Here is a 26,447-nt window from a genome sequence, read left to right on the forward strand (position 1 = left end):
TAATTCTCCATTGCCCTGCAGCTTGTGCAATCAGCTCTGCCTGTATACAACAGTGGCAAGATCTAGTGCCCATGTTCATTAGGACTTTACACACCTTTTGTACCACTTTTTCATGGGAAAGGCACAAGAGTGATGAGCGACCACATCAACCACAAAGCAGCAAAAGAGTGGCCTAATATTGTATTGGCTGTTCCACAAGGGTGTCCAATATAATTTGAATTTTGCACTTGCAGATCTCAAATCACACCTTACCCTAAGTTTCCAAAGGGCATTATGCAAGGACTTATTTTAGCCAAGTCTCTCAGGTTTAACATATTCTTCTTCTCACTCTCCCTCAGTAACTTATAGCCTGGAGCAGATAGGAGCAAACACAATCCATTACAAAAGGGCTTCCAAACTCGAAGGCTTAGCATGGCGTTGAAAACAAACATGAAAAGGGGTGTTCCAATACGTACCAGCAAGTATAAACTTTCTTTGCTGTGTCGTGATTATTGCGGATGTGTCTGCGCAGACTGTTGGAGGCATTAAATGAGCGTTCACACTGTCGACAGGGATATCTCTTCATAGACTAGCAGAAGAACAGAAATATCTTTTAATAACAGGGAGAGGAAGGCACTGGCTGGATTCTGACATTCCCATGATTACCAGCTTGACCTTACCCCTCGGGTGCAAATAATCCCTCTTCCACTAATAAACATCCCTGAGATTTTGGGGTCCCACTTATACTCAGCCCAACAGTTGGCTAATGCTAGCACTCATCTTACGAAAACCAGGACTAGTTAAAGCACATGCTTGATTTTTATTTTATTTATTATTTTTAATAGGAATTGCATTAGCTTCTTCTCCTGGGGGCTCATTTCACTGCAGGCCTCTCTGCAGAATTAATTCAGTGGAAGCACCTTTCTGCCCAAGAAGAAGGCAGGACCCCAGTGTGAAGTACAAGTTCACTTACCCTTCTCTCTCCTCATAATTCAGCATAATAGAAGGGCAAGAGGTTGAAGAGTGTCACATAGTCCCACTTGTTAACCATGTGTGCTGTCCACGTCCCCCTACGCAACTCTGCCCCAAAACTATCCTCCTTTCCCTCCAGTCCTTCATATAACCTGCATGCATTCCATTTAATATCTTCTTAGACTTGTTTAATAAATACATATATGTATTCAACTTCAGTATTTGACAAATTTCCTTCTACAGAATTCAGATAGGAAAATCCAGCATCCTCACCCTGCCCCCATAGTCTTGATACTTCTCAACTGGAACAATCTACCAGTCCCCAAGTCAAGCTAAAAGGAGTCAAAGTCCATGATCCAGATTTCTACAGGCTCAAGAAGGGCCGAGTCAGTGTACCAAACAAGAAGTCCTGATGCCAAAGTACTACGAAATCTGGCTGCACACAACATCTTGGCCTATGTTCTGTCAGCAAGATTAGCTTGACAGAAGTAGGTCAAGGCAACACAAGGCTTGAGCTGGATGAAACCAACAAAATTGAGATTTACAGTTCTTGTAATGATAGAGCTCTGCACACTGCATGAGTCTGTAACTCTTCCCCAGTTAGGTGTAGTGATGTCTACCAAACACCACAACATGTAGGGAAACTGTGTGTCCTTCTGTAACTTTGAGTGTAGACAGTTTAGATCAGACTTGAACCAGCAACTGGAGAAGATACAATGTTCTATCCATTTACCCAGATGACAGGAAGAGGAGGCCTACCATGAGATGCAGTGGAAGGGGAGCAGCAAAGAGGATGAGGTATGCAGGTTGTAGAGTATACCATCAAGGACAGAAAATGTACTTACAATAAGCTACATAATTTTCCTTTGTTCTGACCCTGAGCTTATTCCTCAGTGAGCTGCAAACCGATTCGCAGTTTCTTTTTGCCTCAAATATTAACGATTACCAGACTCCTTTGCTAAAAATATCTTGTTCCTTAGCTGGAGTGTTTCATCTGAGTCCTTACCCTGCCATGACTTCTCTTCATGTGGGACACATAGGTTTCCCGATCGGGGATCCACTGAGAACATTCCTTGCAAGTCCAACCAGTTCTTCTCAGCCTGGACTTGGATTTGGGATTGTATCCTTCTACCCTCATGTCTCTCCTCGTCAGAGGGGAGTGGGAAGTCCCGTTGGCCACTGACAGCTCCTTTGGTGGGGTATGAACCTGGTTTCTTGGTGCCTTCTCAGATTTCTGTCGGAAGTTTGAGAGCTCCTCAGGATTTTGGGGGACTCCATGAACACCCTAGATGACAATAATAATGGAATCACACATAACGTTTATATGCAATTCGTATTATAAATCTTTATTTATAAATAAATAACATTTACTGTTTAAATTAATAATTTAAGCCCACCCACCCCCAAAAACAGTATCTTGATGTCTTGCTCCCACACATCTTCCAATTTCCCCTTGAAGCTGGCTACAGTGCTTTCCCCAGCAAGAGCTTTTCCAGAGAAACATGAAGCTTCTATTTATGTTCCCTGCATGACAATAGTAGCTCCTTGGTGCTGCCTGTTGAATATTTTGGATGAGCTCTAGGAAATCCAGTTAAACAGGGAAGATGTAATGGAAGAGAAATGTTAATTGTCATTATTGCAAGAGCCTAAGCTCCAAAACCACAGAGCTTTGTTAAGCTCTGAATGAAACATCTGCTGTTATCTTGGGGGCTCCAAAGCTGCTTCATCTTTGCTCAAGGGACAGGAAGAGACAACCTCTCAGTTTCTCTAACCCCACCTTCTTCAATTCCACACCACCTATTGCTATTTACATTTTCACAGTTCAAATCTTGGTTCCTGACAAATAAAAGCAAGCATAAAGCCAGAAACGAGCCTTACAAGGCACATATCTCCAGGCTCTTTGGTTGTTCGACAGGCCAAGATCCCCCCAAAAGTTATTTCAACAAAGAAAATTGAACATAAGGAACATAATCCAGAAATGAAGAGCTGTGGAAAAGCAAAAGCAAGTAAAATAGCAACATACCAAACAAACCTCAAGACACTCCCCTAGGAACAAGAACAGTTCATTCACACAAAAGGATAATTTAGAGGTTTAATTGTGCACTGTAATTAATAACGGGTAAAGTTTCAACACACGAAGGCCCCAGGCCTTTGGAAGTCTTTCTGGGAGTTAGACACCAAACAAATGTCAAAACACAGTGTCTCATCTGAGAAGCCTGTGTGCTTTGCACCTGATCCAGCTGATGTCCACAGAAGCTCTGTCATGCAATGGCAGGGCAATGACAGCAGCTCCGTAGCATTGCCAGGGTAACAGGAACAGTTCACCTTTCTCCCCATCTGGAAATCTCAAGAGTGATTTCGGAGCAGAGTACATTAGTGCCCATCACTCCATTTCTCCTGTTATTACACCACGGGGAAGTGGTGGAAAGGAGCACAGAAAAATGAACTGTCTTCTCTGCAGAATCAATAACAGGAACCAGACCTTCTAACTCCTACTCTTACGCTTTAACAAGGAAAAGCCAGGAAGGATGAGGAGGCACACAGATTCTTTATTTTGCATCTAGGCACACATTAGACTGCACCTCCTATAAACTCTATATTGCATAAAGGAGCAGGATCCGATAGGAGAGGAGATGGATAGGAGAGATGGGTTAGTGCAGTTAGTATCCTGACACAGCCAAAAAGCTGTCTGTAATTACCATCTCAAAGACATGCTGATGGCCAAATACAGCCTCTCAGTTAAAAGACAAAAGTTTTGTATGGAGATGTCAGGGTGCTGGTGCACAAACTGCTGCAGGCAGGTCCCTGGGGGTGGGCTTTGCAAATGAGCCACAGCAAGTTGTGCACCTCAACTCAAGCCTGTCTTTCAGCATTGGGGTTGAATGCCTCTTTGAAGGTCCCAGCCTTAATCTCAACTTTATTTTCCTAGCTATAATACAGGAAGATTAGGTATCATCAACTTCACAAGAGGGCTTCAAATTTTAATTCATTACTGCATGCAAAGCAGTTCCAGATTTGCAAGTTAAAGGCATGGAGGAGATAGCAAAGAAGTAGTTTTGAATGGTTTTTGCTTTTAGCAGCGAGCTAATCAATCTTCTGGCTTTTCAAGTGCAAGTATAAACAAAGTCAAGTTACTGATTAAGAAAAATGTCACTTTTTTTTCTAATCAAAGGGCAATAAGACTTTGCGAGCTCTTGCTTCAGAATGGCACCAAGAAATCTTCCAAGAGGATTTCCACAGCAGCGTTGTTAGACACTGTACATAGAAACACGCTCACCGAGACAACAGAAAAATGTGGCATAGCACATTCATTGGATAAGCAGACCTGCAAGTCCTCACCTGCGTCCTGCTAGAACCACCACCAAATGGATAGTAACTGTTTTTTCATATGTGTAAAAGAGCGATGAATGACAGTGAGGCAATTGCTGTGCTTATTGCAATATGAGCCATTACTGATGGAGAACAGGTCCAAAGCACTCTCTAGACCATCACTTCCACCTAGGTGTTGGGGTTGCACACAATTATCCATTTCAGACCATCTTCTTGGAACAGCCTTAGTGGTGCCAATATGGACAAAGTGGGGATCCCACCTCCCGAAGGCTGGTAAACCTTCAGAGCAACCACTTCTGCCTCTGTCACTCCCCTTTTGCAGTCTGGTGTTGTTCTCAGGTGAGTGGAGCAGCCAGAGAAGCGGGATGTTAAATGCCATGCAGCCTCCCTGAGGCAGCTGCAAAGGGCCAAAACTCTCTAGTGAGCACCCAGAAGAGGGAGATTCAGCTCTCATTCTATAAATCGAGTAACACTGTGGGCAAACAATACTTCTCCCTGTCTCCCAACCAACAATAAAGCTCCCCCTCTGGCTTAATCACTTCCTTGGGTTTAATATAGAACAGTTAAAAATCAAAGGTATGTACGCATAGAAAATGAGCCTTTGTCATAAGGTTAAATTACATATAGATGAAAGTAACTGCCTGCATTATTACCAACTAACACAAAATGCTCCACTGATGTTTCCAGATAATACTGTAAATCATTGTAGTCTATTTTTCCACTAATATATTCCTAAAGAACCTTCCACTTCTTCAACCTATTTCCTCTTGCAGTTGATATAAACTCTCTGTGAAGTCAAATAAGAGGATCTGCTATCAGCAAGTGGTGGGTGTTACCTACCTTAACGTGCTGCATTAACTGCTGTTTCTGCATATACACCAGCTGACACTGTGGGCACTTGAACACTCCCACTAACAACTTGTTGGTGTTCTGCTGGAAGTGCTCTTGGAGCAGTTTCTTCTTGTTGAAGACCGTCTCACAAGAGCATTTGTAGATCACCCTGGAACAATTAAAATGTAAACTCAGTCTCTCTTTGCTAGTTATTTTAAGAAGATAGTGCAGAAAGTTATTTCAGCAACTTCAGAAAGGGATGGGCTTCTGAGAAGGGCTGTGCTCTCAATGGATTGTCAACACACACCCACGTGGACAACCGAACCATTAACTCAACTGGGAAGAACAACAAAATGCCTCAGGCACATACCACAGCTTTCTAAAAATAGGTTTACTTCTATGCATATGCATAACTCTGTGTGTGTGTAAGTGCAGACAGATGGGAGCAAACTCAAAGTATACCAGCTAGCTACACATTACTTTCAATCCCACCTTTCCATAGTTCCTCCCTTAAAGCACACAATCTTGGCACTAGCTCAAGCCTTGGAGGGGAGAACTACAGAGTAGAAAACACAGGAGGTTTCTCTCTAGTGATTTTTGGGGGCAATGATGCATGGCGTAAGTCTCCTCTTTCTTTCACGTGCCAGATGCAGCAGTTACTCTGGAGCCCTCTACCAAGAGATGCCACTGTGGGTCCTGCTGGACAATGAGGTGACAGTTAAGTTCCTTTTACAGATATCTTTGTCTCTGAATTGGAGAGACATAAATCTGATGCATGGACCAGCCGGTGGATAAGGAATTGGCTGGATGGCCACACACAGAGAGTTGTAGTCAACGGCTCAATGTCCAACTGGAGATGGGTAACGAGTGGTGTCCCTCAGAGTCGGTGTTGGGACTGATCCTGTTCAGCATCTTTGCTGGAGACATGGACAGTGGGATTGAGTGCGCCCTCATCAAGTTTGTGATGACACCAAGCTATGTGGTTCGGTGGGTACGCTGGAGGGAAGGGATGGAATCCACAGGGACTTGAACACGCTGGAGAGGTGGCCAATGCCAACCTCATGAAGTTCAACCAAGCCAGGTGTGATGGCGCAATCCCAGGCACAGCTACAGGTTGGGCGGAGAAGTGATTCAGAGCAGCCCTGTGGAGAAGGACTTGGGGGTGTTGGTCGATGAGAAACTGGATGTGAGCCGGCTTCAGTGTGTGCTTGAGCCCAGAAATCAACCGTATCCTGGGCAGGTCAAAGGAGGCGATCCTGCCCCTCTACTCTGCTCTCATGAGACCCCACTTGAAGCACTGTGTGTAGTTCTGGTGTCCTCAACATAAGAAGGACATGGAGCTGTTGGAGCAAGTCCAGAGGAGGCCACGAGGATGATCAGGGGCTGGAGCACCTCCCGTATGGAGACAGGCTGAGAAAGTTGGGGCTGTTCAGCCTGGAGAAGAGAAGCTGTGTGGTTACCTCAGGGCAGCTTCCAGTGTCTGAAGGGGGCTACAAGGATGCTGGAGAGGGACTCTTCATCAGGGACTGTAGCGATAGGACAAGGGGTGATGGGTTTAAACTTAAACAGGGCAAGTTCAGGTTAGATATAAGGAAGAAGTTCTTCCCTGTGAGGGTGGTGAGGCACTGGAACAGGCTGTCTAGAAAAGTGGTAAATGCTCCATCCCTGGCAGTGTTCAAGGCCAGGATGACATGGTCTAGTGGAAGGTGTCCCTGCCCGTGGCAGGTGGTTGGAACTGGATGATCTTAAGGTCCTTTCAAACCCAAACCATTCTATGATTCTATAATTCCTTGATATTCAGCTCTTTTCTGCCTAAATTCCTGCTCTTCTACCCAGGGACCATGTTTGTACCAAGGAGAGCACACTGTGGTTAGGAACAGACCCCCACCAGCACACAAAGCAGCAGATCTTCTCATATGAGGACAGAAACCAGAAATAGCAAAAAAAAATTGGGAGGGAAAGAAGGAATCCTGGAGCTACCCAGCAAGGGAGAAGAGGAAATGATAAACCCGGAATACTTACTGAGTAGTCTTGTGAGGCTCTGCTGGGTGCTGGCTGGTCATGTGAGTCGTGGTGCTGTCAGCCGACTTGAAGGCCATCGGGCAAAAAGAACATTTGTGGAAGACTTCGCAGTGTTTCTCGTGGATGTGCGCTTTCAGCATGGCGAGGGTCATGAAGACAACTCCACAATGGATGCACCTGGGGGACACACAAAGAAAGAACCAAATTACAGCCACAGTGCTGCTTCTAAGGTACACGCAAAGTGGCACAGATAGGGGCAAGCATGAGGCTATGGTAGGTCCTTGTTTAGTACTTTCAATAGCAACATGGAAGAGTCAAGGAGGAACAGAATACAGGTCTGCTGGTTTTGGCTGGGATAATTTTCTTGGTACTAGCTAGTATGGGGCTATGTTTTGGATTTGTGTTGAAAACAGTGTTGATAATTCAGGGATGTCTGTTATTTGTGATGGAGCCCAACTTTCCTAGGGATGGGTGAACACCTGCCTGCAATGGGAAGTAGGAAATGAATTCCTCAGTTTGCTTTGCTTGTGTGTGCAGCTTTTATTTACCTAATAACCTGCCTTTAATTCAACCCATGAATTTCCTCACTTTTACTCTTCCGATTCTTTTGCCCATCCCACCAGGCAGAGGTGAGTGAGCGGCTGCATGGGGCTGAGCTGCTGGCTGGGGTTAAGCCATGACACAGGAATTCACAGGCTGGGCAGATGTCACTATCAGATGTTAGTGACAAGTGAACAAGATCTATAAAATAAGCCTTCAGAAACTAAAACGACCCAGAAAGAATAAAGGAAGATGTGGTTCAGCAAAACGCCAGCCCTATATCTGTGAAAACCAACTCTGCCACAGATAAAAGTGAAGAACTAAAGTAAAAGTATCTGATGAGGTCTCAGCATAAATACCAGTTAGTCCCCAGTACAAAACAAAAAGGATATTCAGCTACAAAATCTTCAGTAAGCCTGTACAATTGGTTCTTGTTCTCCACTATGCACCAGAAAATTACGACAGCAACAGCAAAGATACTGAAAACAGTAACAGAAACACCAAAGGAACTGATTAAACTCATTAAAATCATTAAGACACATGTGTTGCCTGGGAAGTGCTTGGCTGGGAGCTGGGTGGATGCTCCAGGAGGAGCAGAGGTTGCACATGGAGCCAAAGGATTCTTCTTGGCTGCTGAAAACATGGCCAGGCAGAGTGCCAGGGTCACGCCACTGGTCCCCGCCTGCCTCTCCTCCCAGTGCACCCTGTGACAGACCTTGCCTGGTACTCACCCAGAATGGAAACCACCAGCAGTCTTACTGTATTTAACTAATATTCCTCTCAAGAACCCACCCGCCTGCTGTGCTCTGAGAGCAACCACACACCACTACAAGGGCACACGAAGATGCAGACTCTGTCCTCGCCTGCCTTGGCCACACCAGCTGTGGGGTTCACCATGCCCACAGGAGCATGTATGCTGATCAGGGACTAGAACAGCCTCTCCTAAGAAAAGTCACTCAAAATGACTAGTGGCAGACCTCCGCTTGAGCCAGCACTGCACATACAGACCATTACAGTGGAGAAGCTCAGCCGGGCAATCCATGGGGCCAATGCTTGTGCTTGTAGGATGTGAGCGACACACAAGGGATAACTTCCTCCAGTAAACCTGGAGTTCAGTCGCCTTAAGAAATATCTTTTTTGCCTTGTTCTGAGGTCTGCCATTTGTGTGCTCAGCAGTGCCGCGGCACAGATGCTGCCGTCGCAGATGGATCCCAGCTACTGAGCAACTGGAAGAGCTCCAAGCCTGTATCAAAACCAAACAAGCCACTAGATTATCCTTCCCTCCAAACGAGCCTCCCAACAGTGTTTAGGAATCAAGCCCACGCTTTGAAGTTATACTTCAAAAGATCATTAGGCAGAAGCCCTCCTGAAGGAGCCAAACCCTCTCCCCCCAAAATCTACACACAAATGCAGTGTTCTTCAGTTTAGAGAGGGAAGCGATGACAACAGCTTTGAGGAAGCATGAAAACATCCTGCCCGGGTAGCTCTGCCTTCAAGCCTGATCCTCATGTGAGACGGAGAAAGAGACTTTCTAGAATAGTAACATCAGGAACCATGTTATTATGGAAGAATAAATTCCACAAGTATAAATGGAAGAACAAGTGCTAATCCTGACAGTAAGGTCTGGCTGGAACATCCAGGAATATCCAACAGATTTCTTCCACAAGTGCTCCCTGAACTAGCAATAGATGGTTCTGCATTCTACTTAGTTTCGGTAAGTACTTCAATTAGAATTAAGGATGAAATAAGTACTAGCTCAAGGTCAAATGATTACAAGTTGATTTAATTTACAGTAAATGGAAGTTTAAACAACAGGCACTTTGTAATCAAGAATTCCAGTGCCAGCAGGACGAAGTTTGATAAAGTAAAGCAATTAGCAGAACAAAGTGGATGGAGGATGTCAGAGGCTTGCCATGTAATTTTTACAAATTGCAAATTCCACTATCATCTCCCCAGGAAGGAGGAGAGGGAGAATAATTTGCCAGAGAAGACTCTTGGATAGCCCCAGGGCAAGGAGGGGTGGTGCAAAAGTCCTGGAAAGCAGCCTGCAAGAGAAGATAACGCTACAAGATGTTGTCTTAACCCTCTGAACATTTCCTATGCTGTCACCTTCCAGCCTCTCAACTCTCCAGATGGCACCAAGCAGGAAAATGAGCCCCAGATCAGTGGAGACAGTCAGAAGGTGCTTGGGAAAGGTGGGGAGGTGACACTTGGAGCCAAGTGAAAAGAAGCATTTAGCATTGGCGATTTTAATTTTTAACTGCAGAAGGTCTTTCTCATTTTCAGTGCAATCACTTGCCATGACTAAAACTCAAATTAAACAGTCTTACTCCAAACTTCACTGAATGTATTGAGGTATTAGGAGAAAAGGAGACAGAATAAGGACTGATCACAAAAATAAAACCAAACCAAACTTATGCATCAGAAAATCAATAAAAACAAGGATATAGCGAGAAGCAGCAAAATCGAGCTGATCCTGGGAAGGATTTAAAAGAACCTCTCAACTTTTCAGCTCTTCAAGTAACAAAAGTGAAAGAAATGAAGTCACTACATGACCGCAGGGCAGATGCCACGGACTATCCACATATGGTTCTGCAACTAGAGCTTATTTCTACCTTTTCCAAAACAGCGGAGACAGGCAGGATAACAAGGATGGCACAGCCAGAAGTTTACCTGTCTGGTGAAACCAGTTTTCACAGATGAGCTTCAGCAGATGCAAACTAGGTAAGTTAAAGAAATTTAGCTTCTAGAGAAGCTGGGTAAAGCTAAAAACTCTAAGTATCATTCTTGAGCTCTGTCCTGGTTTAGATCTTCTTTAATGTCCTTGAAATAGAAAGAAGGTATTTGCTAATTTGCTGTAGAAGCTCTCGCTGCTGACAGCATCATAAAGATATTACTGTAATACATCTGGAATGAATAATGTTTTTAAAAAATGCTAGGTCATACACTTAAGAGTCAGGATCAAGCTCTGCTATACACTGCAAGCCCATCACTTAGAGATAGAGGCAAAAGGACTTGCACTGGATCACTGCTAAAAGACTGAGCTTCCTATATAGTGCAGCTCGGGCCAACATAACTCTGTGACACGTTATTGACTGAGGCATCAACAGGGATGGGGATGCTGCACAAGCAGCTCAGTGTGAAGTTGTGCCTGCATTTGGGATTCTCAGGTGCCAGTGGAGTCCAAAGAACTGCACCAAACCCATGGTTAGTTTTCTGACATCTCCATTCCAATTTTTCCATTTCAGGGAAAACATTATTTTTCAGCTTTCCTCCCTCTCTCAGATTAACTCATTTTCAAACAGCCCGAGTATCACAGCCATTTAATTTGCTATGAAATTAATCCTTTGTTGTGGGCTGTGCCCCCTCCAATCAAATCCCACATAATAAAACCTTCTCTGTATATAATTTAATTCGGAATCAGTTTGTTACGTGTCTCTTGTCTTCGCAGTTGAAAGAAAAAGCCCTTGAAAACCTAAGTGTGATTTCAGAACAAACCACACAGGTTTCCTGAATTTGCAGCCATCTTAAAAGAACAGCTCCAAGAGCAAAAATTGCCCTATTCATTTTAAACCTCAAAGTATTTAATGGCAATCAGAGAAAAACCAGAACTTATGGAATCTTAAAAGGTCACCTAGTCTCATCTCCCAGGCAAATTGTCTCTGTCTTAAGAGCTGTGCTGCAGGTGAGGTGATCTAAACATGCCAAGAAGGAAAGGCTTGTAGGAAAAAGTCTTTTATTAAAATGTCTTTTATTAAAGCAATCAATTTGGTTGGAGAAGAGACAACACATGCACGCAGATACACACAACTACATCCAGAGCCTTGGGAGCCTTCCTCCATTTGTCTCAGTTCATGAGAAGTGTTTGGAGAGTTGTAGGCACATACAAGAAAATAATCTATGCCCTTCTTGTGCAGGCACACATCGCTCGGACCATTATAACTTACATAAATATAAGTGCAAACCTTAAAGAGATGCAGAGGATTAAGATCTGCAATCTTTTTTCTGGAAATATCAATCCTGAGATGCTTGTCTGCAACTTCAATTCAACAAAAGGTTCCTTCAGCTTAAAGCTGCCTCCAAATAATTTCTGCTCTCAGAAACATCCTCTTAAATCCATTTAGTAATTCCCCATTTCGAAATGTGTTTTATCATGCAGCAAACCACGCCAGCCCCTGGCTACATCCTCTTTTGTTTCTGGTGTAAGGAAAACACATTTCCAAAGATCTAAATCCCAGTTTCTCATTCCCCCCTGCCATCTCAGCACAGACCCTCTGGAGCTGCACAAACCTGAATCCCACTTTGCGGGAGTAATGCAGGCAGTTCTCCTTGACGTGAGTCTGGAAATAGGCAGAGCGGCAGACGGCGCCGCACTCCGGGCAGCAGTACGGAGACTTGTGAGCGTGGATCCTCTGGTGAGCGCAGTAACTGCACTGGTTGGGCAGCATCATCTGGCACACTTGACATGTCTGATGAAAGGAAGGTTACATTAGTTAGTCACCCTCATTTGTGTCACTGTCCCCCCAAGTCACCTTAGAAAACTTTCAGGTTTTAGAGGAAGCTCTAGCACATTCTTCCAGTAGAAACATAAATGCTACGAAGCTCTTTGGCTAGCCTCTTCAGCACCTTTATCCACGACAACCCTAACAACTTCCACATTAGCTATTCCCGATGGCAGTGTCCATTCTTAAGCCATGTTCTCTGCGGCTTATTTCCTTTTTTTCCTCCTAAAAAAGGAAAACAGAATCTTTCACCTTTAGCTCTGCTGATGTTCTGCTTGGTCACTGCTTTCCTTTCTGCGTTAAGGCATTTGAGAAGGAAAGCGCATTTCTCAACAAGTCCCCACCCTGCACCAAGGTCACGCCATTATACCCCATTATACCCCAACTCCAAACCCTCACTGCTGAACACAACACAGCCCTGACACGCAGCAGCCTTCCCCGCCAAAATCACACTTGTGTCTCTTGAAAAATTTCTCTGGACCAGATGAAATCTGAACTTTCAAAGACCACAAACTACATGTGCTATGATACCTTTACAGAAACATGATAACTAGAAATGATGCAAAGAAAGGCTCCTTCTCTCCCTATTTCTGCACTCCTCACGAAATCCACTTTCTTCCCCACCCTTCCAAGAGCCACACTTACTATCAATACCGCTTTCCAGAAGAAGCATCATTTACTTGACATGTAAAGTGTTTCATGTGGACCTATCACTCCAGTTTCAACAGCTGTCAAACTTCTGCTCCCTTTCACAGATGCCTCAACTCCTCTGTATTCATTCAAAGCCCAGGAGCAGCTACTTATCCTCTCTAGGATGCATATTACTTGATGCCTAAGCAGGAGTAAAGCTGGAGCAGAAGTAAAGCTGAAGCAAATACCAGCCCTCCGGCCTTGAGTCTTCTAGGAGCTCAAACTCTCTTCTGTCATTTAAACCCATTCAAAATTACTCCTCTGCTCTTAACTCTTGCTTAAGAATGAACTACAGCAAGCAGCTAATTATGGATTATCACATCAGGTAATTCAACTACATCATTTCTTCCGCTATGGTTAAAGAAGGTTACAGGGCTCATTAGCTCAGAGATGGTGAAAAGTTGTACCAGAGGGTATGCCTACATGGTCAAACAAAACTTTTAATGTAGCATGTGCCTACGCAGCTGGACCAAACCAAGTCCTGCAGGCATCACTGCTGGCAACCAGGTCCCAAAAACCCGGGAGAGAAGCACCTAAATCTGACAAAGAAAAAAGATTAAGGGCCAACTCCATTTTCTGTATCATTGCTATTCCATGCAGCACCTCTGTGATGCTCCACTATACAACATCCACCAGGGAACTGTCAAAAACACTGCAGGTAACAGTATGCATCATTTATAATGAAATGCAAAGCTATGACAAATCTGAAAAAGGTTCATGAGGGAGGGAGCGGAGGGATTAAAAAACCAGGCTCTTGAAGGAGGAAACTGCAGAAATTGCCAAACACATCACAGGCCTCAGACACATGATCTGAGACATGTTACAACTGAAGTTTAGAAGAGAAAAGGTTTCTCCCAGGAAAGAGAGAAATGGGTGAAAGAAATCACATTATAGGACCCCCACGCCTGCACCCAAATGCAATTGAAATAATCATAGAATCATAGAATAGTAAGGGTTGGAAAGGACCTTAAGATCATCTAGTTCCAACCCCCCTGCCATGGGCAGGGACACCTCACACTAAACCATGTGGCCCAAGGCTCTGTCCAGCCTGGCCCTGAACACCGCCAGAGATGGAGCATCCACAACCTCCCTGGGCAACCCATTCCAGTGCTTCACCACCCTCACTGTAAAGAACTTCTTCCTTATATCTAACCTAAACTTCCCCTGTTTAAGTTTGAAGCCATTACCCCTTGTCCTACCACTACAAGGGGGTGCACCCAAATGCAATTGAAATAAACTGAAGAGTATTTCAGCCCTTCCCCAAATGCTTGGAGAAGTCCCTTAATTTCAGCAGAAAAAACCAGCGCTACTTAGCCATGGTCTGAGCGGTGACGTATGGGCATAATTAGGAAAATGGGAAATAGAAAAGTCCCCATAATATCTCTCTGAGTTGCTGAATGGGACCTTAAATTCTCCAGAGCTCTCTCAAATCTCCGAATAAGAGCTGCAAGAAGAAAATAACACTCAGGGCAGTTTTATTGTGGTTTATGGCACTTTTTTCTAATTGAGTATTGACTTGCAATGGGAAATTTAACTTCTTGGCCTTGTTAAAACAGGACTCCTCTCGCTTTGATCCCACCTAGAATTTAAGGTAGACTCAGCACAAGCACAGGTTGAAAGCACCTTTGCCCTTGTAGCTTAGTGAGACACATTTCCTCTCCAGATCCTGCCTTGTCAAAGCCAATTTAGTTTTGATTTTAAGTCTGCAAAGAGACAGTTTGGGGCTCATCTATTCCTCCCCAGCTTCCAGGGTGCCTTTGGGACACCCTGGCAATCAGCACACACTAAAAACCTGAATTTTCACTGCCGTGCGTGCTTGCGCTGGATCTGAAATGTGCCAAAATCACCCCATATTTAATGGGCTCCAGGCCTGGGCACTGCTGCCTAGGGATGTGCAGACCAGCATCAAGCTCAGAGATCTGAGCTTCAGCACTGCTCTGTGATTTGTGTTTGGGTGCAGCAGACCTGGTGGTCCTGGCATTGTGAATAACTCCCTCATTTTCGGAGGTGTCCCTGTGAGAGCATTGCATCTGAAGAGTAACCAATGCCATGTGTGACTCAGCATAAAGCAAGCTTCAGCTGAGGAATGGAAATCATCTCACGGTGTTTGGTCCTTTTGGCTTATGGGCTGCTGGGGTGGAAAAGATGAATCCTACACTCTTTGCACCGTGCTTGTGCACCTGCTATTACCTTGTGCCCACCCAACTGAAGTGAAGGGGTGACTTAAGACACAAGCTGACCCTGCCACAAACCAAGGCACAAAGGGGCAATGAACTCCAAATACTACTCTGTCATAGGTAATACTCTTCTATAAATTACTTTTAATTAAAGGTTTATTATGCCAGCTCTGCTGATGGAGCATGAAGCTGTTCATTTAGTTGTGTTTGGTGCCTGTGCTTGGAAACACAGCATTTTGGCAGCACCACTCGGCAGACCCAGGATGATTAAACACAGCAGCCAGGGCTGATGTGGAAAAGAGCCACTAGAATTTACTTCCAAATGGCACATATAACAACAAAGACACAATGGAGGATGCAGGAATACGTGGCCCATGGGGCACAGCATGGGCAGGTCCATGCCATCAGCTACCTGCACAGCAAGTGGAGAGGCAAAGGAGGCAGCTCCTGGTCAGGTCCAGCAAAAGGGAGCTCGCTACTCCTCCCTCATTACATGAAAGGCTCATCAGGTACCAAACCCATGCCAGCTTAGGGCAGAAAAGTTTGGGGGACTAGCTAGAGGCTTCAAAACTAGAGGTTGTCTTCTTCAGGCTCCACAAGAGCAGGAAGCCTGAGAGTGTGTACACACGATATGGGAATAAAAAGCAATACTCAATGAGGATAAAAAAGTGAATTTCTTGCATGTGCAGATGCTGGGGAAGAAGCTGGAAGGATTCCCACGCTGACACCATGCTCTGCAGGGGGGACTAAAACTAGCCCAAGCCTCCGAGTTCAGATCATCTTGTGGAAGTATCAAGAAGTTGGGGAGTAAACAGACAAAATGAAGAGCGATGAGTCACAAGGGTACATTAGTAAGAATAAGGAAAACTGTCATCTTTAACAAGCATTACTTCTGTACTTGGGAAAAGTCAATGCAAGCTTCTCCCCTCCTGCTTTACAAACCTATCTGAGCTCTCCAGATGAATCAGCAATCATGTGGGCAAGGAAGATCTGACCTGCAGGTGGGTCAGGCTACCTGGATTTCCAAAATGGTTTTGCAACACCCTTCATGAAAGGATTTCAAGGAAACTAAGCTGCCACAGCACAAGAGGAAGGTTCGTGCTTAAATAAATAAGTGGCAAGAAGAAAGGAATAAACAGTCGGTTCTTTGATGGAGGGAGGTCCCCAGGGAGTTCTGATGGAAACTGGGCTCTTTAAAATAGTCTCAAAGTATCTGGGAAAGGGAAATGAGCAGTGAAATGGCAAAGATTGATGATCATAACCCAGTAACTCAGGAGGTTACAGATAAGGGCTGACCACAAAGAAATGCAAAAAGACCATACAGCACTGAGTGACCGGGTGATGAAATGGCAGGTTGTATTTTCCTATTGAATCAACCAAGGAAGATAGAAGAGCTGAAGAAGGTACAGTAGAGGTAAAAAATTATAACTGGCATTTTTACACTCACAGTCATCATTTTCTTAACACCTGCAGAAGTTGTGAGGCCAGAAATCCTGCCCAGGAGTATGACATGGGGTCCACTTGTCCACTCCATGCCAAGAGCTGCTGCATTTGTCAGGGCAAACGCGCAGCCGTCTGTGGGCTCCCCCACCGAAGGTTTCATCTTGGAGCTGGAGCAGCTTTTTCTTTTGCAATTCTTCTGCTTTTTATGAGAAATTGTATCTTGGTTCCAGATGTCACATTTTTATCTCTCTCCTAGTTTTCCATGACTTCTCAAAGAAGTCTGGCAGCAATTTGAGACATCCATTAGCCAGTTATTTCTAAAGCATGTTACCAGGATATGATTTTGAGTTGTGTAATGTCTGTGTTTTTCATACACTCCCATAATCTACACTTTAATCAAGAGTTATTTATTACAAGTTTTCTTTAATTCCGGTTTGCCTGCCACATCTCATTTGGGCTTTTCTTCCAGAAGTCACATTCACAGAGAGAGAAATGCTCAGAAGCTCAGCCGAGGCAGAATACTTGATTTTATTCCCATTTTTACTTGCAAGCTTCTTCAGAAGGGGGAAAAAATTAAAATACTCACTGAAATAGAATGAAGGTTGAAAAAAACCCACTGCTCCAAAAAGGTTCATTTGTTAAACCCAACCCTGTGGCCACAGACATGTTTGTAAATCAAGAAATTTATAGTTAACAGTTTTGCTCTGCAAAGTGCTTGTGTAGACGTGGCATCACTAACCTTTCTGTTTCATTGAAACGACTGACCACATAACTTGGCATCAAATTTGATCCATTCATGAGCATGTTTTCTTCTAACTGCCATCAGATCAGAAAGACAGAGCAACTCCCATCTTCTCACATGCAGGGATCACCACAGAATTCCTGAGGCCAGTTTTCTCACTCAGATAAAGCCTGTGAGCAGCAAGGGCATGATCCCTATCAACGCACCACTGAAAAATGAACTCGGGGGCATGAAACTCTTCGCTTTCACTTCTCCGCAATGCACAAGCGGAAAGGGAATGGCTTCAGCACAAGCACAGAAACTTTACATTGGGTTTAGAGTGTTTTTGCTGTTATAGAGTCATGTGATGATGAATTTCATGCCTATTTAAGAGATGACTCCAGACTACAAGGGTCCTCCTTGATATGATCATCATGCAGTGCAGCTTCAGCTAAAAACACTGGCCTGCACCAACCCTAAGGCATGGGATCAAGGTTATGAAAGAGTAAAAGATTCATAAGCCTAATGATCTCTGAATTAAAAGGAAAAAAAAATGCTAAGGACTCAAAGTGAAACAGTCAGACGGGAATAGAAATTATATTTTTGGAATGTAAATGTTTTAAAGAGTGCTTGTCCTTTACATATTCAAACGAAAAGTCCCCTGCCAGCACTGCCCCAAAGCCCCAGTTCTTCCCAAATCCAGCCTTTTGTGAGCTTTGATTTTTCCACTGTAGGCAGAGCTGCAGGAGCAGCTGATACTTCTGCAACCAAGGGATCGCAGGCAGTTGGAGATAAGGAGGATGCTGCTGCTGTTAAAAAAACAGCAGCGAAAAACTACTTAAAGTTAACCTTTAACTTCACATTAGCCTTCACTTGCTGCCTCACTGGGATAAATGCCAGGAACTTGCATCCTTCACTGTAGATGCTCCAGCATGTAGCGGCATGATGTGCTGGCTCTGGCAGCACTGCTAGTCTCAACACCTTCATCTCTGCAACTCTGTGCTCTCTTTACCTACCTCCCACCAGTATGACTTGCTGGGCCACACTACAGCCAAGATCCAGATGCTTGGAAGATTGTTTTTGACTTGCTTTAGTTCAACCATGCAGGTTACAACGCTGCTACAAAAAATTTTATCAATGTGAGAAGTGGCGAGGAGAGAATTTCTCTTGCTATCATTGTAATAACTAAACCATACCCCTCCCCAGACTCTCTTTAAATGAACAGGAATCACTGCATTAGCATGTTCAATTTGTAGATGAAAAAAACCTACAACAGAAACTTGAGATTATTAATTTGAAGAAGAAAAATCCAGAACCCAACTGACAAGCTAAAACCAGTGCATTCAAGTTTCAGTGACAGACTACGTGTCAAGTCCAGTCCTTAACTCCTATACACTCTTATGCTGTCATACCCAAGCACAGCAAAGATAGTTTATCTCCTTGGTTATATTTGCCTATTTTAAGACGTCAGCCTGTGGAGCCAATGCCACTGAGGGAGTCTGCTTGGCCTTCAGCCTAAAGGACATGACCACAAGACTATCTTCAGTCCAAAACTTCTCCCATCCGTCCTCTCTTCTGCTACGTCCAGCTTACTCCCCCTTTCATCCTTTCATCCTCTGCCTCACTGGTGCATCCCACCTCCTCTTGTCGACCTTGTTCACCCTCATTTGTATTCCTGCACCTCACTCACTGTCCAACACACTCCCAAACCTTGTGTCCTCCTCAGACCTTCACCAAGACTGACTCCTACACACACACACATTTAAATCATCCCAGGACACCAGGGTGCTTAAGCCTCAATAAAATAAGGCATTCAATTAAAACCTTATTTGCTGGAAAATAATGCTGTTCAATAAACATAAAATACGTTTTTGTGTATGTGGAAAAATCCCTGGTTAAAGTGTCAGTGTAGACTTAGAAACTTGACAGTTTTAGGAAACAAAGTAGAATTGCAATGGAAAAAAGCCACCAGCATCACAGATCTTAGGCAATTTTGCATCAAATAAGCTTAATTCAGAATTTTCTTAGTTCACAGTGAGAAGACACCAGAAGCTGCCCCCATGTCGGACAGAGCCAGCTCCAAGATGCACCTGCCACTGACCAAAGCCGAGCCCATCACCGATGAGGGCAGTGCCTCTGTAGTAACATATTTAAGAAAGGGTAAAAAACGCTGTGCAACTCCTGCGAGAAATGAGTGAGAAGATGTGAGAGACAGCCCAGCCCAGCAGGCACTACAGTGGGTGAAGAAGGAAGAGGTGCTCCAGGCACCAGAGCAGGGATTCTCCTGAAGACCATCATGAATACCATGGTGATGCAGGCTGTCCCCCTGTAACCCATGAAGGACCACAGTGGAAGTGCCCTGAAGGAGGCTGTGACCCCATGGGAAGCCTGCACTGGAGCAGGCTCTTGTCTTGGCAACTGCACACAGATCTCCAGTTCCTCATGTTTATTGCCCATGCTGTGTGCATTAGCATTAGATACTTCAGAGGATCATCTCCTCCTTGCACCCTTTTCCTTCTCCCGCAGCACTGAGCAGGCCTGCACCTGGGCTTTCATCCCCTGCCCATCGCTCCCAGAGCTCTGCGGTCAGTCTTGACATTTTCCAGGTTGCCCTTGGCAGCATCATTGATGCCCACATGGAAGAAGAAGAGGAGAGCAGGAGCTTTCCTCTCAGTGCCAGAAGACACCGGCTTCCAACTTCAGCTTCCACCCTACCCGAGACAGACTCTGCTTTTGTCTCCAGTTGTCCACTCCTCCTTGCTCTCAGCCATGCCCTGGACCCCAGCTTGCACCCATGCTCATTCTCTTCTTCCCCCAAGCTGGTCTCACTCCTCCAGAGGCTGTAGGACCACCAGGGCCAAGCCAGCAAGCCTGGGTAGGGAAGGAGGAGAGGGACTGTCGCCTTGTGTGGCAGTGATCACACACTGATTTAAGCAGACCATTGAGCCACACCCAAGTTTTCTTCCTCCCTGTCCACTCCTTCATCTCATCCCCATGCTCTGTTTTGGCCTCAGTGCAAGCTCTGGCTCCTATCCTGCCACTCATCTCTTTGTCTGTGCTCCCAGCAATCCCTGCCTGGAGCTCTGTTCCCTCAACATGCTTTCATCACAACACCCTCCATCCCTTTGCTTCTGCAAAACCCAGAAGGAAAATCTCCATATAAACCAAAATCTGTCCTCACTTGTACCCAAGGACTGCATTAACCACCTTTGCTTTGGGAGAGGGAGAAAGCAGTGCTTGATGGGGCCAAGGGAACTTTTGTTGATTTTCAGTCCTCTTGTTTTCTAAATTAAAACATGAACATGGGGAGGGGAGAGTTAGAGGTGGGGAAGAAAGAGAAAAATAGCAAAGATATGGCTGCTGTCTTTCTCCTTCTACTTTGCTACTGGGAAATTACCAGTGCAGCACGTGGTCCTACTAGCTTCTGGCAAGTTTTAGCCAATAAATTATAAAACATTGATTTAATAGGGGGAAGGAAGAAGAAAAAGAAAAGACAGCAATAAAATTGCTTTTAAATAACTCCAGTGTAGGTGGTAGATAAACAGGATATGTCACGACTCATTGAATAGTTCTTATCGGACAAATAAAAGGTGACAGAAGAAGAAAGGGGGGGCAGGGAGAACAAAAGCACAAAACATGCAAGAGAATTCAGTGGTCCCTCATTTGCATTTTGTACTTTATTCAAGTTCCTACCTACTTTGGTGGATTTTGGGTGGCCAAGTCAAAAAAGACACACAAAAAAGTATGAACCATCTCTGGTTACCAGTAGATGGACAATTATGCCCAAGAGAGTCAGAAGTACTTTGAATTCTTGCACGTTATTGTGCACTGGTCTGTCATTGCCAAAAAAACAAACAAGCTCTGTCTCAAAACCAGTTTGTGGCTTTTGTTCATTACTTCTGCTGCAAACCTCTTCCAGAATTCACTCCTCTGATGACTGTCAACCATCCTCTGGTTTTCAGTGTAAATCTATTTCAGTCAGTTCTTTCAGCACTGTTGCCCCTAAATTTAAAAAAAGCTCTTTTCTATAAACATCACACCAGACACAGCGTCCTCTGTGTCCACTCTCACTCCATCAGGAAAAGCACATCTAAGACGAAGGCACCAAGAGCTGCAGGGGTTTTGTTCATCTCCTGTAATTTGAGCCCAGCCCTGAAAAAGCTACAAAAACCTGCCGAATGCTAAGGAACTACCCAGGGTGATCCCTGCAAGTACAGGAAGCTCTTATTTTCAGATATAGTTTCTGGGGGAGGAAAAGTGCCACAACCCTCACCTTAAGACTGTGTCCACTTCAATACTGAAGGAAACTCACCCAAATTTACCAGGTCTTTGCCAAGCTAAACTCAAAGGTTTTTTTTATTTCCCCTCAAGAGATCCTATTTCCAGCTCTCTGGTCATTCTTCCCTCACTTATTCTAGTGAGGTTATCCTAAACAAACAAAACAATACACTTTTCTCCAGCTAGGTTATTTCTACCGGTGACAGGGAGTATTAATGCAGCCTGGACTGGTACTGCAGGTTGACATAAATCCCCTGCACAAGTATCATCCAGGTCATTCAGACCAAACTAAGGCACCCTGCTTTTCAGTTGCTTCATCCCATTCCTACTTGGTCGTCAGGATCATCTAGGTCCTCCTGAAAAATATTCCCAATTTTCCATAATTTCTTACTCTGTTGGTTCAGCAAATTTTATCCACATGTTCATGCTCCAAGGTCCTTAATACAAACATTCACTGCAGAGGTATCCTGTAAGCATCCCTCGGGAGGTCTCACATGCAACCCATCCCCAGTTGCAGTTACCTCCCTTTTACCCGGTTCTGCTCCAACCCCTCATAGAATCATTGAATCAATCAGGTTGGAAAAGACCTCTAAGATTGTCAAGTCCAACCGCTGCCCAGCACTGCCAAGGCCACCACCAACCCATGTCACTGAGGGCCTCATCTACACAGTGTGTGAACACTTCCAGGGATGGTGACTAGACCACTGCCCTGGCAGCCTGTTCCAGTGCTGACCACCCTCTGGTCAGCAGTCTAAACCTCCCCTGGTGCAGCTTGAGGCCATTTCCTCTGGTCCTATCACTCGTCCCTTGAGAGAAGAGATCAGCCACCTCCTGGCTCCTCATGGTTCAACTTCTTCAGTACAGCTGTTCCCCATGTGGCACTCCAGCAACCAACTCATTGAACATCAAGGAGATTACTATCTACTCACTTCTCTATTCCAAAAATAAATTACAGAAGATGTGTATCAGATTGATTTGGCATTAACTACACCTATTTAATTACCCTTTCTTTCCCCCCAAAAAAATCTTGCTCTAGAATGTAATGCTGCCGTAGTCAGACCAAACAGACCTGAAGTTACACCAAACATCTGCTACCACCTTTTGAATATCTGGGCAAGCATAATGTCTGCATAAAGCACAGCTTCTAGTTTGAACAAAAGCCAACCTATCAGATACTCAGATTCACATACCATTTTCTTCTTGCTGTTCTATGATTGAAAAACAATAAACAGACCCCATTCTACACAAGCTTGCAAAAACTGCAAAACTGGCCTCACCGGTCTCCAAAAAAAGGCAAAGTAACTATGAGCCCTTGAGATGATCCACTCAAAACATACATCCACTAAATCCAGTTCTTTCTATTTCTGAAGTGGATTAGCTCACAATTCTCAAAGCCTGTATCCTCACTGTAAGCCACAGAGATCCCACTGCGGTATTCAGCTGAGAGGAACTGCCTTCATCTTATACATATTCAATATAAAAATTAGCCAGGTAGGATTCCCCTGCTGTACTTTGAACAACTGCAATCACGTAGATACCATGAGTCTAAAATGTAGTATTAAGGCCAAGCTCTCAATCATTTTTCTGAACATCTTTCCACTCCACCTTCTTAATCACGGCATCATCTCCTTCTCTTCTATTCACTTGTTCGAAATCTCTTCCTTTCCTTGCTGCCACATCCATATCTTTCTTCCTTCCTCCAAAATAACTGTGACCCAGCCATGCCATTCGCATTTTGCACACACCTGGAAAAGTCATTTACCCCTTATCTATCCTATTAATATGGGCTTTACTCAAGGCCCTTCAAAAATGTAATAGCAAGTTATTTACCAAGCCATCAACTGGAACAGACAGAAAACCCAACAATCACCTTTAAAACAGCTATGGGGAAGTGTAAAGATGTCAAAGGAATTCACAAAGTCGTGGTAAGAAATGCCAACTGAAGTGAGAAGTCTTAAGTATCAACACAGGATAAGTCTTCTCATGGAGCAAAGCCAGCTTAGGCTGCTCCCCCTCTCCGATCCAATCACTGCTGCCTCTGACCACAGTTTGCTTGTCCTTCAGCTTCTGGATAACTGAAAACATCACACTGAAAAATAAGTCTTTTTCCTGCTATTTCTTTTCTTCATCAAGCCTGCTGGATCAACCCTTCCTTCTTAACAAGGTGACGCACCCATTCCATATTAGGTCTAAAAAGGTTTTTGAGCTAAAAGCACTATAACTGAGCACTTCAAAATCTGCTCGGTTTCTCAAGTTACAGTCACGTTAGATATGCCTGTCATGGTTAATCATCCAGATTTGGGATCATTTAACAGAAAAGCTTCTAAGAACATCGATCAAAAATCCACCTATTTTCCGTAGGTCAGGGGCCTCCATCTTCTATTACAAATCCAGGTGCTGCAGATAAATCACTTTGACCCTTCATCTTCAGCAAAAGATGCTCCTTCCCTTATGCATCCATCTAGCCTTCCCAAGACTCCTCTTTTTTGGGATAGTCTGGTACCAGGCATCTGAATAGTCACAGATAAGCTTTAGGCCATAATACCTTGGGGACCTGCCCTGCTACCTCTTGAAGCTCTTTAAAAGGCATTAATCAAGCCATAGCTTTGTATAGAAAATATCAAGATACTCCATACTTTCTCAAGGAGAAGGCATGGCAAAGAGCTTGTGTCTAAATTCTGGGACTGAGTGAGAAATTAAAATTTAAAAAATCCAAAATATAGCAGTGCAATTTTTTGTTAGCTTTAAGAAATTACTGCAATCTCTCCCCTAAACCCCATACAGTTGCTTCTAAACCAGTGTTTGAATCTAGAGAAAAAGATCAGGTGTGAAGGAAGAAACACACACTGCTTTTTGCTCAAATGTGCAAAATCATGATAAATACTAAACAGTCTCTTGAGATCTAGGGATGCAGTTCACATCTGAGCTTGCCCACAACTGTTAATACCATTGCAGATTGTCCAGCAACAGCAGCGTGCTCTGGATCATGGCTGGGTACATGACAACCAGTGGGTACCTCATTTTTTAATTAGAAGTACCAGTACAGAAATCAAGACCTTCTGCCACGTAGACATAAAAGTCTGATCCACTACTGGGGGCACCAAAAGATTTGTTATGTTGAATACAGATGTTACAGCAATGCCTTCCTCAGCAACACAATTTCACTGACACTCTAGAGATGGAGACCAGAGTTTTCAACCACTTCCACCACATAAAAAGTGTTCTATAAACACTCATTGATCACCTCCAGCTCCTACCAATATTCTTCATTTTTCTGACCAAAATAAACATAGCAACCCAAGAAATCAGCTTCATTAATGCAGAGTCAGGGATATTCACAGTATCTTCTCGGAATGGGTTCAGCCAGTTCATATTTTCCTGTTTCAGGAGCTTGCGATGCACACTCCAACAGCCTTACCTATGTCCCTCTAACACCATGTCTAATATCAGACTCACATTCATTAACACCCCTGATCTGCAAAACCTTTGGCTTCTCATGCCTTGTTATGCAGTGTGCTGCCCAAGTGAGACACCTGGCAATCCACACCTTCTCCCTCAAGCCGCTCAGAGAAGCTGAGCGTGGCACCCATCTACTGCAGACTGCTGAATTTTACCCATCCTTTTACCTCTTAGTCCAGTGACACCAAATACTGTGGGTACTGCTAGAAGGCAGAGGGATGGTTTCCATTAGCTACTGCTAAATCTGGAGGCACACAATTACAGGCATACGGGTACAAACTCTTATTTCCTTTAGAAATGAAACAGCTTTGCTGAAACAGATGTTCTGGGAACAGCATGGAGACCACCGGGCAGCCTGGAGGACAGCAGATACAGCGGAAAAGGACTCCCAGAGCAATGCATGCATCCCGTTGAGCATAATAAGCATAGGAAGATCAAACAGGGAGGAGAAGATGGTTTTACAACACCTAACGTTGCCTCTTTTCCCAGTTTGTCAATGCCTCTACTCAGAAAAATACTACAAAAATAATCTCCCATCTAGCAGAGCTAACTTGAAGTGAGAGGCTTAAACTCTTCATTAAGTTACAGAATAAATTATTTGATTACAAGCTAAAAATACTTACTAGCAGACATTCCTTCTCTCTTTAAGAAGCTCTTGAATTGATAATCCCACAATAAAAATAGGAAATACATTTTTAACGGGACCAATTAACATTTTAGCATCACCTGAAGGTTTTCATTCCAGACTGCTGACATTTCCTGAAACTGCATTACAGTTGAAGAGTAAGTTTGGGTGTTGACAGAGCACAGTGCTCGCTGCTCTGCCTCGGGCTCAGAACGCAGTTATGTGGCCACGCTGATGCCTTCTGGCCTCACCATTTTTTACAACATAAAAAATATACAGCCTTAAGATTTTCGTTTGGGTTTGTTTTGGGATTTTTTTGCTGCTGCTGAATTTAAGAGAAAGATAATGAAGAATCTGAACACGACCACCAGCTACCTCAATACTCCTGCAAGCCATTTAACAAGCAAAGGGAAGCTCTGGAGTATGCAAGTACTACAATGGCCATGTCAGAGACTGGCAGTCATCTCCTCAAACGTCTCATGTTGGCATAGAGTCCTTGTTTGCGGAGCTTGTGGAGGAGACTGCACTGGGAGCCTGCCAGCTCTGCTGGCAGCCACACCAACATGGAAAGCTTTCACCTCATCTAAAGAGATAAGGAGAAAGGATTCCTCCTCCTGATCAACTTGAAGTTGGCTTATATTTAAACAGGATTGACCCTATCTTCCAAAATGGGAAACAAACACTGTGTATGGTGTTGGTACAGAACAAAGAGCACCTCCTCCTCTAAATCAGTAGAAACTTAGGCTGGAGTTTCAAAGAGGATTCGGACCCTGCATCTGCACCCATGAGGGAGGTCCGCAAAGGTGATGGAGACCCAAGCAAGGCAGCACTGGAGCAAGGCAGGAAGCCACTAATAAGACTCTTGAGCCCTCCTTTAG

General features: G+C 44.2%; 1 protein-coding gene across 5 annotated transcripts in view; it reads right to left on the reverse strand.

Moving 5' to 3' along the window:
• ZNF592 (zinc finger protein 592) overlaps positions 1 to 26,447 on the reverse strand; it is a 39,089-nt gene that overhangs the window by 5,609 nt on the left and 7,033 nt on the right. For 3 of the 5 annotated variants that reach the window (XM_030496823.1, XM_030496822.1, XM_030496824.1), the window contains 5 exons: positions 11,965 to 12,143; positions 7,135 to 7,311; positions 5,122 to 5,281; positions 1,958 to 2,236; positions 456 to 568 (listed from right to left, as the gene is read on the reverse strand). In XM_030496823.1, coding sequence (XP_030352683.1) covers positions 456 to 568; positions 1,958 to 2,236; positions 5,122 to 5,281; positions 7,135 to 7,311; positions 11,965 to 12,143 — 908 coding nt within the window. Of the gene's footprint in view, positions 1 to 318; positions 350 to 455; positions 569 to 1,957; positions 2,237 to 5,121; positions 5,282 to 7,134; positions 7,312 to 11,964; positions 12,144 to 26,447 lie in introns of those variants that run through there. The other 2 variants (XM_030496826.1, XM_030496827.1) reach the window with 2 other exon arrangements.

The sequence above is a fragment of the Strigops habroptila genome, chromosome 9 (genome assembly GCF_004027225.2).
Source record: "Strigops habroptila isolate Jane chromosome 9, bStrHab1.2.pri, whole genome shotgun sequence".
Lineage (NCBI taxonomy): Eukaryota > Metazoa > Chordata > Aves > Psittaciformes > Psittacidae > Strigops > Strigops habroptila.